At 41.9% G+C, this 13,036-nt stretch overlaps 2 protein-coding genes across 25 annotated transcripts in view; both read right to left on the bottom strand.

Moving 5' to 3' along the window:
• The window catches only part of adgrd1 (adhesion G protein-coupled receptor D1), a 59,149-nt gene extending 57,896 nt beyond the window's left edge, over positions 1-1,253 (bottom strand). For all 5 annotated transcript variants that reach the window (XR_014118837.1, XR_014118838.1, XR_014118839.1 and 2 more), the window contains exons 1-2: positions 865-1,253; positions 645-681 (exon numbers count right to left, since the gene is read on the bottom strand). Coding sequence is in view for 2 of the 5 variants with exons in the window: in XM_035536264.2 (XP_035392157.1) it covers positions 645-681; positions 865-918 (91 nt within the window). In the remaining 3 variants the exon portion in view is untranslated. The remainder of the gene's footprint in view (positions 1-644; positions 682-864) is intronic.
• A 2,132-nt stretch (positions 1,254-3,385) lies between these two features.
• The window catches only part of rimbp2b (RIMS binding protein 2b), a 39,196-nt gene continuing 29,545 nt past the window's right edge, over positions 3,386-13,036 (bottom strand). For 3 of the 20 annotated variants that reach the window (XR_014118854.1, XR_014118853.1, XR_014118851.1), the window contains 4 exons: positions 7,495-7,566; positions 6,658-6,792; positions 5,456-5,553; positions 3,386-4,312 (listed from right to left, as the gene is read on the bottom strand). Coding sequence is in view for 7 of the 20 variants with exons in the window: in XM_081703362.1 (XP_081559488.1) it covers positions 6,440-6,508; positions 6,658-6,792; positions 7,495-7,566 (276 nt within the window). In the remaining 13 variants the exon portion in view is untranslated. The other 17 variants (XR_014118847.1, XR_014118846.1, XR_014118843.1 and 14 more) reach the window with 17 other exon arrangements.

Genomic DNA, 13,036 nt, shown 5'->3' on the forward strand with positions numbered 1-13,036 from the left:
ACTAATTCGAAGCAATTAGAAATAGTCACACAAAAAGAGGGAAATTCCATCTCTTTCTTGTAATTAAAATTGTACAGCGAAAGAATGCTAAAAGAAAAGTCTAATGTAAAAAAATACTTCTTTGTATAAAATGTCAATTACGTGTAAATTAAAAGGTCACGAGGTTTTTAACCTTAAAACACATCAGCATCAGCTCATCAAAATCTAAAACATTAGACTAGCCTCGGGCTGTGATACCAGATCACCGCCACGCCTGTGCAGATCACAGTTTGCGTCTGATTTCTTCCCGAACAATCTACAGGTCCGGATTTGCTACGCACAGGCCTAGCAAAGATTTGAGTAAATGTCGATTCATATTTATAGTTACTAAGAAAAGCAGCGACCGTTCCTGCAGTTTTTTTTTATTATTTTTTTTTTACATTAAGCAAAGACGATATAAACTTGCCCGGAAAAGCTCTCCGTGATATATACCGTAACCGTATTTTGCTATAGCGTGTTTTGCCGTGTGAGGTACGCTACGGTCCGTTATAGAGAGATCCAGGTTTGGTAACGAAATCTAATTCAGTTCGAGCTTTTTGTACAGTGTTGTATTCAGAAACAACTTTTCAATGCCTTTTAATGCCTTTTTAAATGTTTATTTTTACCTGGATGTATGGACCTCACAACATCGTCACCACACACCTGTGAACATAAAACAACAACCTAAAACAACAACCTAAAGGAATTCATATAAATATATATATGTATGTGTGAGTGTGTGTGTGTGTGTGTGTGTGTGTGTGTCTCACACACACACACACACACACACACACTGTTCCGAATTGACTGGCAATACCTGACCAAAAATATAGTTAAAGACCTTACCTGGAGAGCGCTCACAAGAGCAGCCACGTTTAAAACTTTGTATAAAAAGTCCATGACTTAAGTTGTTCTTCAGTCTCAAAACGTTTCAAAAGCGTTACAGTGCAGCTCTACAGTGCACCGCGCGTCGAGCGCACACATGTCACGGTGCTGGTGGCACACGAATGCAAAGCAGTCACTATCCGGTCTGGAGACGGATTAAACGCAGGCGCAGTTAACTAAACAAGCACAAGCATCCCGAATATTCGTACTCCGGTTGTATTTTTCTTATCGGTTTCCTCTAATCCATTCTGTCAAAATGCGCAAGACACGGAGAGCACGGCCGACACGCGCTGCGCTAACGGGATGGTCCCGGGTCTTGGCTCGCGGTCCCCGCGAGCGCACGGAGTGGGGCCGCGGTACTGCACGTGGGAAATCTGCTAATGATGATGTCATTCTTGGTTAAGTAAGTCATCTACGAGGCGGGGCTGCGGGGACAAAAGCGAAAAGCGCATCCGTTCACTTTGCTTCAGACCTGTCTGTCCGTGTGTCAAAACCTCTCTGCAGTTACAGAAATGCGAATAATTATTCATCATCCACGGATGTTATTCATAATGCCCTGGCTAACCCAACCCAACCCAGCTCCTTCAAAGCATGTTTGAAACAAGTGAAATGTTAGATTTTAACAGACGTCATGGTGAATATAGCGTCGGCCATCAGAGCTTGAAAAGCGAAGTGGATAGGTGCAGACTGCCATAGCAGGACTAGTCGCTCAATACGCGATTCGTTGTAGCGCCATCTCGTGGTGCAGCATCCGACCGTCCTTGTAGGTTAGTCACTAGTCACTGTGTTAAGTGGAAGAATTGTGCTCATGTCGTTCACAGAAAATCATGGGCACACAACCAGCGCGTACAAAATATCAAATTTATTTTGATTTAAAAAAATTGCACATGCACACCCACACAATGTTAGATAACCGTCAATACAGGCTTAGATTTCATTTCCATAAAGCTAGCACACAGTTGCAGACTTTGAAACATGGTTTGAAGACAACGTGAGGAGAGCTTCGCTGTCAGATTATAAAGTTGAATGTACAAAAAAGGCAGTCTGAAAAGCAAGTATAAACATTTAAAAATAATGTACAAATGGACAAAGTACAAAAAGAGTGAGTCAAACAACATGTAGAAGCAATGCTCAGTAAGACATGATCCTCTGACTGGAAACAAAATACATATACACAACTATTCTGATGACTTAAAACGCCCGTTATTTTGGCTGGAAATTGTACAAGATATACAGAATGTTTCCATACATTCCTGTTTTGTTTTTTTTTGTTGTTGTTTTTTTTTTTTGGCAGTCTCAGTCCAAACTCGAACATCTACACTGGAATCTTAGAACAGAGAATGTGCATAACGAAAGGTGAAAATGGGTAAGAAAAACAGAAATTAGAGAGGGAGTGATTTTTTTTCAGAGAGAGAGAGAGAGAGAGAGAGAGAGAAAGAGAAGGAGAGTACACGGCCTAAACAATACGGCAAACTTCATCTCCTATCATGACAGCTCTCTGCGTACAGCTACCCTCTGAGCAGGTCTGTCTGGGCCCTGCATTAGCTTGGAACTTGAGTGCTTCAAATTCATGTCGATGGTAATCTAGGAGAATATTTTACCAACACAGACACCAACCAGGCCCTGGGATTAGCTATTCTAAACACCACATGAAAAACTGGTTGTGAAGTAGATTATTCTCATTTAAAACTAAACAGTGTGACTCTCCACCACAGGCAACTGCCTCGACACATCGGGCCCCGTTGCGAGAATGCCAGCACAAGGCTGAAACAGAATGCTGGGCTGTTGTCGTATTTCTGCGCGAGCTGGAAAGCGCTGACATGAACACGCACAGTCCAAACCAGACAAATCTCACCTGTCTGACTGACCACAGCATAAACCCTTGTGCATTTTATAAGGCAAATACGAGTCTATCTAGACTTTTCAGAACCAGACAGAACTGGGAGCCAGTGGTGGTTTGAATAAGGAAGCCCATCCCAAACCAGTTATGGACATATATATGCTATCCACAGTGCTCGCAAAACCCATATCTACTATTTGTGCTAAACCCGTTTTTTCTTGTGCTAAGTACAACTTTCTCAAAGTTGCCTTCTTCCATTACGAGGGCTTTGGAAAGTGTATAATGGCCTGTAAAGTTAAGAAAACTACTCTTATTTGGTCTGTGTTTTTTCAACAATTTAAAACTTCTTGAGAGTGACTTAAGGTTCCTACTAGTTATTGTGGTTGTACTGTGTAATAAAAAATGATTTAAAATAGATGATGAAGACCATGAAGTCCCCATTTCTCTCTTTTTCCCCATTCCGACTTCCATCCAAATGCGTAAAAAGAAGCAGAAATAACATGGAAGAGAAGTTCTTCTCTACCCCTGGAGAACATGTCAACACTCTACTCCCACTTAAACGTAATGGAAGCAGAACCACTGAGACCTGTTTCACAGCACCAAGCCTTTCCAACAGTTTCCTTCCTCTGGAGAGCAATCCTTGTTTCTTAGAGTCGGGTCGGGGTTGTGGTGGGGCAGGGCTACCAGGCCCCTGCGGGGGCAGGGCCAGACCCCGGGGACTGGGGGCTCACAGCGGGGATGGCACTTCGTCTGGAACGGCCCCCCGCTTTGTCCACTGGAACCTAATGGGAGACCCGTAAGGGACAGTTCAGGCTGGATGGTAGGAAAAAAAAAAAATCCCATTCCCAATCCCAATCCCAGTCTCAGCACTGCACAGCCATGCCTCCATCTCCACTCCACCACTCAAGAGTCGTTCAGGGGCCGTATGTGTGTGAAAACACAGAGTACACAATCAGGAATTTCAATCCACACCACAGCTCTCTCTAGGGCTTCCTATCAGGACAAGATCCAATTTGATGCCAAACTGTTATCTGGTACCTTCTGGTACTTCCCCTGCCCTGCATAAATACAGACGTTAGGACTGAGAAATTTTGAAAATGAATAAAAAGGTGCTTCATTATTCTTGCTCTTACAAAAATTCTTACTAAACACAGTTTTTGACTTTTATACAGTCTATGGATTAATAATTTGACAACAAAAATATTCCCATTCAGTGTGGATTACAACATTACATAGAGCAGAAAAGAAATGACATATGTCTCATTCTTCAGGTACACACACCTTTATGAAATTAAGCCAACGCAAATCGAACTATTCTTCTGGTGTCATGATCTCTAGCAAGACGGCATGTTTGACATTGGACCCGAGTGAGAGACCCCCTTCAAAATAACCGATTAAATATAACATCTTCAGCCGAATAGACTAACATAAATAGACATCTTCAGGTGAATGGTCTGTTATTTAATTAAGATAAAGAGAACAGATAAGAATTTAATTTACCAGTCTCTGATGTAATCTATCATCTTTCAGCATGATAACTCCACCAAGGGATGTCAAGTCAAATCAAACCTGCTTTAAAAAAAACTTCATTTACAAATCATGTGTCATCAATTTAACATCTAAAATTCCCTCCTAAAAGCAAGAAAAGCAATATAACCAACTCTGATAATGCAAATATACTCCCACTAGGATTGAAAAATTATATATATATATACATATATATATATATATAAAATATATATTTGTGTTTGCTTGCCAAATTGTTGAGAAAAAGTGCACCCTACACATGCTTTGTTAAATAACAGGTTTGTTAAGTCCAGCTTTGTTAAGTCTGGCCTTGTTAAGTCTGGCTGGCAGCCCAGTGACACTTTGGGTGAGTTCTGATTAGAACGGTCTGAGCAGTGTGTTTGGGTGTGCAGCTTCTCGAGAGGCAGGGGAGGACTCATCTGTATCAACGGCGCCAAAGCAAAGTACATACTACAGAGAAGAGAGAGAAGGAGGGCAGTTGGGGGGAGGTGGGGATGGAAAGGCTGGGATAAATCCGGACTGTTGTCATGACACAATGGCCATGTAGAGTCATGAGTGACCGTAGAAGTCAATGGGACACACACAGTAATATACAACACCCAGAGAATCAACTGAAGATACCAGCTCAGCTTGTCTAATGCACTGTCTTGGGTGCCTGTTGCCAGAGCCGACCAATCATGGGTTTTCAGTAGCGGAGCTGACCAATCACAGAGCCAGGCAGGAAGGGGGGAGGAGTGTCAGAGGGTCAGAAAATGTGAAGTAGCCTATAGATTTAGTTATAGTGTAGCAATAGATCTGGTGTCTCTAGCTGGTGTGTGTGTGTGTGTGTGTGTGTGTGTGTCTGTGTGTGTGTGTCTGTGTGTAAGGTGAAATGAAGATCTTCAGATTTCACTGCAAGACCTTTGAATTGATCTCTTCCAAACCTTGTCACCTCTTTGCCTTTCTGCTCTCGTTACTCTGTTGGGGCCGAAGCTAAGCTACAACTAACCACTTCAGCATGTAGCTGTTTAACCCCTGATTAGCTGATAGTTCTGTGTGTAGTCCTGCATTTGTTTATATTATACTGCATTTACTGTTGTGCCAAGCCTCATGGATGAATCCATAGTCATGCATGTTGTGCAGTCGGCGAGGGGGCGGGGTTATTGAGGAGTGGGTGGGGCAACAGTGAAAGGGGACCCAGGTCACCTGCATTAGACGAGGGGCAGCTCTGCGTTTGGTATCCTCAGTCACTCACTTACGTGAGGCGGCCTGGGCTGTTACGGTGTGAAATGAACGCTCTTCTTCTGGTTTGCCAAGCGGATAAAGGAGAAAAAAACAAAAAACAAAAAACAACAAAAAAAAAAAAAAAGAAAGAAAAAAACAACAAGTGCATGATGCAATGCATCTGAACAGCCTGAGTGAAGAACACGAGAGAGAAGTGAAGTGAAGCCCAGGAGAATCTCTGAGCAGCAGCGTCCAATCAAAACAGAGATCTACAGTTTCCTCTCGGTTGGCTTTTTGTTTTCGTGAACCATAATGCGTTATCTACATTACTCTAAAATCTATAGACAAAATCACTCCTCAAAGTATATATCTCTCTCTCTACTTACATTTGTGACTGTGTGCAAGCCCATAAGTCTTAAATATCAGCAATATACAAAAGGACAGTTATTCTGGAAACATATACAAAAGTTGCTTCTTTTTTTAATGGTCTCAGTTGTTCTGCATGGTATATAAAAATGTTCAAAGAGGAAGTCAAGCGTTTGGAAAGAAGAGACATGCAGCTCATCTGCTTTACACAGTTCTGTCTCCCTGTACATCAAAACTGTTTACCACTATCAAAAATGGATGTTCAGGTCAAACACACTTTATATTCATAATGCATCTATTACAACGCTGCATATGCGCAAACACGATCAGGACTTTGTGTGGTGAGCCGCCCATTACAAACCATCACCACAGCGTCAGGAACCCGACACCAGGGCTCGGCCTGCGCGTGGCTGCTCTTAAACAGCGCTTTGTGAATACCGTATCATTGTTAGAACACATATCGTCTCTCTCCAAAATCTTTTACATATTTCGACATTAACATAAAACTTGGTATGCTCTTCTTGGATGTGGTGGGGTGGGTGAGCAGCACATCTCTGCTGCCCAGACGTTTCAATATCACATTTTTCCCCCCTTATTTGTTCAGTGTTTATTTGTGTCACACCAAAATAGAAAAACAAACAAACAAACAAACAAGAAAACATCGATCAGCTGCCGCACAACACAAAAACACAGACAGAGAAAAAACAAACCAAAGTGCATAGGAAGACAGGAGGTGAGAGAGAGAGAGAGAGAGAGAGAGAGTGAGAAAGAGAGCGCGGAAGGACGATGGAGGTCTAGTGGTGGGAAACAGGATATACCCTTTTGGTCTTTATCCGGCCGGGGTAGTCCTCAGGTTGGCGTGTGGGGGGCTCAGTGAGGTACACCTCCACATCGTCAGGCACTTCTTCCAGAAAGTTTGAGGGCACCAGGCCTTTGTGTCCATTTAACTCTCCCTGCAGGAAGTGAAGGTCAGCTGCCACTGAGCCTGACAGGACACTCGCCCTGGCCACACCCCCTCTGGCCTACCAGTGCATCGTAGCGTGCCACCGCGTTACACCGCAATCACAACTGGGCCTCGGGTTCGTCCCTCGCTTGGACAGGAGGTCCAGCATCACTCAGAGACTGAAAAGGATTTACTTTCCCTGTACTGCACAGCTAAATGTCTGAATTAGAATAAACAGCAGCGTTTGTAATGGAGCTCAGTTTCTGACAGACCCACTGGCTCACACTAAGGTCTTCACTTTGTGAAGTTATAGTAAGTATTAAGTACACATCTCACTCTCATATCTGTACATCTGGTCCTCTTTGTACCGTATACTGTAGGTACTGTACTGTATGTACATAGGACTCCTTTTCAGAGTGTATATTTTCCTATAGGTATTTATATGCAACCTATTCTTTTCTATTTACATCTATATTTCTGTTTACTGTATTTTATGATGCTGTCTTTCACTGCATGTTATACTGCTACTGTTATACCTAAATTCTCCATCTGCGATCAATAAAGTGTTATTTCTCCTTTATCTTGATTGAGAGGCTTGGACAACATACATTTATTAAATATTTAGCAGATACCTTTTGAAACCCTGAGGACAGACAGACATATTCCTAAATGCTCAGGGTCACTTGCACACAGCACGCTTAGCTGTACTCACATAATAAAATCCGTCTTCATCTATCTCCCCAAACACCGTTATCACATCCCCTGCACAGAAGGTCAGCTCCGCCTGAGAAACACAACAACACGAACACAGATCACACCTCAGACCCTGCCAAGGACAACAACAGTATGACTATCGTCATCATCATCGTCATCTTGGGATTGGGCTGACAAAGCTTATGCTTTCAGTATATTGAATATTCCAATACAAAGGGATATTGTTGCATTATTTCTTTCAAATAAATGATTAACGTACTAGTCACACATTGAAAACAACTAATATTGTCTGTAACGACAAACAGGTGAGTACGTGTCAGAGGGTGAAAAACACAGCACTAGCGATGGAAAATACGATACATCCCAAACTACTCACATTTACTTGGCTAAATGTTTTATTGACTTTCAAAAGATTATACTCAGATATATTTCGGGGTAAGAAAAAGTACATTTAACTCAGAGGTTGAGCGGTAGAGGGTGGGAAATAACTATTTACATTTTTCTAAGCTAAATGTTTTGTTGGTTTTTATGACTCTTTTCAAATAATAATATCTATATTCTGGTATATTTTGGGTAACAAAAATGACATTTAACTCATTAAGTTTCAGGTTTTAGGCTTCTATACATAAACTGCATATATAAAATTGTATATAAACTACACAATAATTAGTTTGTATTTGTATTTATATCTATATATCTTTTACGGAGTATCCTGCAAGGAAATGGCAGATTTGTCGTACTTGTGTATTGACAGTAATCTTGTACTGTTCTTTTCTCCACCCGGCTCTGTTTAGGGTTAAGATACGGTGCTTCAGATGGTGGGATCATGTACCACGATATTATAGTCCTCCTGTCACACAACCTTCTTTCAGTGAACATATTTTACTCAGTTGGTGAACTTAACTCGTCCTCCAACCGTGTATCAGCCTGTTTGCCAGCATAAAGCACGTGTGATGACTTTAAAACTAAGTTGATGGCATTTTGCAAATCCGTCTGCATTTCATCAGATTGAACTTTTTGTGTGTTGATCTCATACTTAAGAACACTGACAAGCAGCACTGGACACACACAGATCAACCGGTGTCTGCCCATCAGGAAATGAAAAAAATTTTAATCAATGTTTATTTAAAAAATTCTCTCAATTAATTCATAAATTAATCGAGATGTCATATGTGGTTTGTAAAGAGTGTTTGCCAATAGGTTGACCTCAGTCGCATAGTGATTCTATTTGGATTTGTTTGGTTTTGATTACAAAAATCTTTTAAAACCTACAAACATGAATATCATAATGAACATCATAAACATGAAAAAAACAAAATTTAAATCATGGTAGGACATGATGAAATGAAGGACAGCTAAACTGGTATCCTGGATACCAGTCTCTCTCTGACTTATTTTATTGTCCAAAACAAATTCCACCAAATTTATTTATGAACTCTTCTGTATAAAAATATATTACATTTTACGAGAGAAAAAGCTAATTTTGCAACAACATAAAAAAAAGAAATAAGACTGCTGTTAACACAATGCTCCAGATGACAACTTCACAAGAATTCTGAGCCCCTGTAGGGCAAATGAAACTGCACTCTGTAACATGAACAAACAGCACTAAATCAGCCGTAGTTTTAAAAATAAAACTATTTGGAGAGATGTTTGATCAGGATGCTGTCAAGTAACTCAAGACTCTCAACCAGGAGAAAAATCTGGATTCACAGTATTGTACAGTTCTGCAATTTGGCAGCAGTGAGCAATTTGACCGCAGGTTAGGAGAAACCTTACAGATGGAATTAGCTTGCAGAGACTTGAACCTCAATTTACCCAAATATATGCAACTGGCAATCTGTGGTGAGCTCAAGACCTCAGACCAACCTACAAACCACAAACCCTGTGCTACAAGTCTGGCAGGTGCAATTTCCATGGAAATTGGGGATGCTAAGTTAAGCCCAGAGGAAAGAAACCACACAAGACAAGTACCTGAATAACTTCTGTGGAGAGAAATGGCATAATTTCTCTGATGTTGCTAAGGGGGAACCTGCATGACTGAGTAAAATTAGAGGTATGAGGAGACAACGATATTTGGTTATCCAGTAGTAGCCCAAGCTTGCAGGCTTTGTTAGCTAGAGATCCCAAGGGATATATCGCAGCTGTGGCTTGCTGAGATTTAGTTTCAAGTGATGATCTGCCATCCATGAAGAGATGCTTGCTAGGCAACCTGCTAGGCAACCTGAGTGTCAGAGGGTGTTGAAACGACACGAGAAACCATGCAAGGATCAAACATCAAACCGAGAACAGGAGAGGACCAAGCACTGAGCCTTGTGGGACATCAGCGGCGGGTCTGTATGGAGTAGATTTGTATGCCCTGTGTCACTTGATATGAGTGGCCCTCATATCATAAGGCAAACCGTCATCAAGCTGTGCCAGTAATCCCAAGGTTTGTGAGGAAGGACAGGAGAATCTTATGGGCAACCATATGAAAGGCTGCGGAGAGATCAAGAAGTACCAGTGACAACTTGGCTGATCCAGCAGCTTGCAGTTTCTCAGTAACAACTAAAAGTGCCAGTTCTGTGCAACGTGCTGCTGTAAACCCAGACTGGTTAGGATCCTATAGTTCATTCTATGTAAGAAACACAGACAGGTGACAATTCATAAACTTTAGAAGAAAAGAAATGATACCAGTCAGAAGTTGTAGATGGCTAAGTATCAAGTGAGGGCTTCTTCAGGATGGCTCTGACCCTTATGCCTTTGAAGGCCCTCAATACTTGACCCGATGACAGGAACATTTATTACTTGGCTTTAACTGTTGAGGAATACTGTCACTGATGAGATATTTTTATGTTTGTAGGAGATTAATGCCAGATACTGGCTGACAGGTGCTAATCTATGACATGTTTATTCACGATGGAACAGATGTAGGGGAGCAGGTCTTCTGACATAGACTGGAGAGCAATGTGGAAGGGATTGGATCCAAGGGGTAGGTGCTAGGTTTCCTGGACAAGATTGGATATGTTGTTGGATATCTTCTTTGGAAAATGTGGAAAAATATGTTAAGTGCAGTAGAAGGGGGTGACTGATACTTTCATTTAAGAAGTAGATTCAGGAGGAAAGGATTGACAGATTTTGTTAATCTTTTTACTAAAGAATGTTGCAAAATCAGCAGCAGTGAGAGAGGACGGTGAGAGACGAGGGGGACGAATGAAAAGAGAGGAAAAGACATTATGGCGCTTGCATGAGTCATGCATAGATGCCGTCAGCCTTTCATTGTGCGGAATGGATTATTGGTGGTGTGGGGAAGGACAGAGTGAAGAATACCACCAGATACCACCAGACAGGCAGAGTACTACAGCAACAGTTAAGACCAATACCCCTCGCTATTAGTTCCTTTAGCATTACAGCAGTTAAGAGGACCTCAAATTTTCTCTGAGTTAAATCTTTGAAGTGCTTATTGTGTATTTTGTATTTGTGAAGGTAAGGAGTGGAAGACTTTTATCACTACCAGAGGCCACTACTAATACTCGGTGTTGAATTGTGGCCTAGTGTCTAAGTGTTCGTTAGCAAGGTTCTCAGAGACACGTTGAACAACTTTGTCAGATTCTATACAGATGCCATATCGATATATTTCAAGTCGAATGAGGTTTTGTCTTATAGTGCATCAGTTGCCTGTAAAGCTAGAGAAGCATGAATTTCACAAGCAGGAAATGTCTTTCCCGAAGCACATCATAGGTGAGAACAGCATGGAGAATGACAGCAAAAAAGCACACTGGCTACAGCCCTGAACAGTCAACTACAGAGTCCAGTAATCTATTATATAAGCAATTAAGATCCACCAATTAAGATCCACCAATTATTATCCAGCAATTATGATATAAGCAACAAGGAACTTCCTGCCCCCTGTACTGGTCATAGTGCCAGATTGATGGGAGACACAGACAGCAGGATGACCCTTTACAGGGTCTGGCCAGCCTCATAGGTTCCCTTGCATCATCGGGTTCTGGACATCTTCAGATGCAGCAAACTGTCCAGCTGGTAAGAAACAGGTGTTGGTGTGCTTTGCTTGCTCTCATTTACCTGACTCTGAGACTCAGTTAGTAGCTGGACTTCTCAAACGTCTCCCAGTGGTCTCACTTAGCTGTGGATGTCGTTACTGACCTGCCCTCCTCCACCGGCAAGATGACACCCATCATCTTCTTTAAAACCTTCCACCTCATTCAGCTCAGCAAGCTTCCCATGCACATGGCAAAACACCTGTTCGGTGAAGAATTTCACCTTTTGGATTGCCCGAGGATATCTGGCCAGAACATGGGGGTTCAATTCCCATCTCATGTGTAGAAGACCTTCTGTCAGAGGCTAGAAATGAATGCTAACCTCACTCCAGGCTTCCATCCTCAGAGTGGTCAAGTGGATCGACTTAACCAAGAGATTGGAAGGTTTCTCCACTTTTATTCTAGTGGAAACAAAAACGACTGCAGTCATTACTTAGCTTCAGTAGAATCTATGCTGAACTCCTCGACACGCACTGGACCGGCCTTGTTACAGTGTGTGCTGCGCTACCAGCTCCTCTTCTTCCCCTGGTCAGGGGAGCTGTCTGAGATTCTAGAGGAAGAACGGCCGCATCGCAGTTAGCAGACCCGGGAAGCAGCTTGTGTTGCCACTTCAGAGGGTTGTGTGTCATGTTAAAGAACCATCAGGTGGCCAACTCAGAACAGCCCCCTAATATCAGTGCCATGCTCTGGCTCTCCGCCCGAGACCTACGCCTTCAATTCTGAGCCCCTCCGCCGTGTTTGTTCATTTGCGTCGGTGTACAGAAGTCTCTCCCTTGCTCGGCTTTGCCACTACCTTCAGGACCGCAATTCTATTGTCTTTGTCTGCCTACCTGTTCCTGATCATTGTTTTGTTTACCACCCATGATTAGTTGTTTTTGGATTAGCCCTTTTGTTTGTTTTTTGCGTGCCTGGTTGTTTTATGACCCACGCCTGTTTCTCTGCTGATCTTTGCTTGACATTTGCTCCACACCTGGTTCCTCAACCCTTGTCTAGTCTCCTGATTGTTTCAGTTGTGTCTGAAACAACTTCTTATTCCCCATCCCAGAATTCCATTTGAAATTGTAGCTATTTTGTAAGGACTCTGGATTACATGGACTTCCATATACTTCAATATATTATCCATAATGAACTAAAACTATTAAAATTGCACACTACGGCAGCACAAAAGTATGACAACGCAATGTGGTTTTCATGACTATAAAATTATTTTGTTGCGATGGTGGAAAAGGGTGATGTGGTGCATGAAAGTATTATTTTTGTTGTATTTTCCATAACATTTTAAACAATGCTTACATAGTATACATCAGAAGCTAGCCTGTTTGATAACACTTTGGGTACTAAACTGATGACTTGAATGTATGCTTATGCCAAATAATGCCCGAGAAGGTTTTTTTATTTTTTTATTTTTTATAGTCTTCATTCAGTACTGTGCTCTACAGCTGTTTGGAGAAATACTGAGTGGTTTGAACTTTTTAAGGTGATTTTTTAAGGAAGAAATTT

The sequence above is a fragment of the Electrophorus electricus genome, chromosome 20 (assembly GCF_041902795.1).
Source record: "Electrophorus electricus isolate QZ-2024a chromosome 20, ASM4190279v1, whole genome shotgun sequence".
NCBI lineage: Eukaryota > Metazoa > Chordata > Actinopteri > Gymnotiformes > Gymnotidae > Electrophorus > Electrophorus electricus.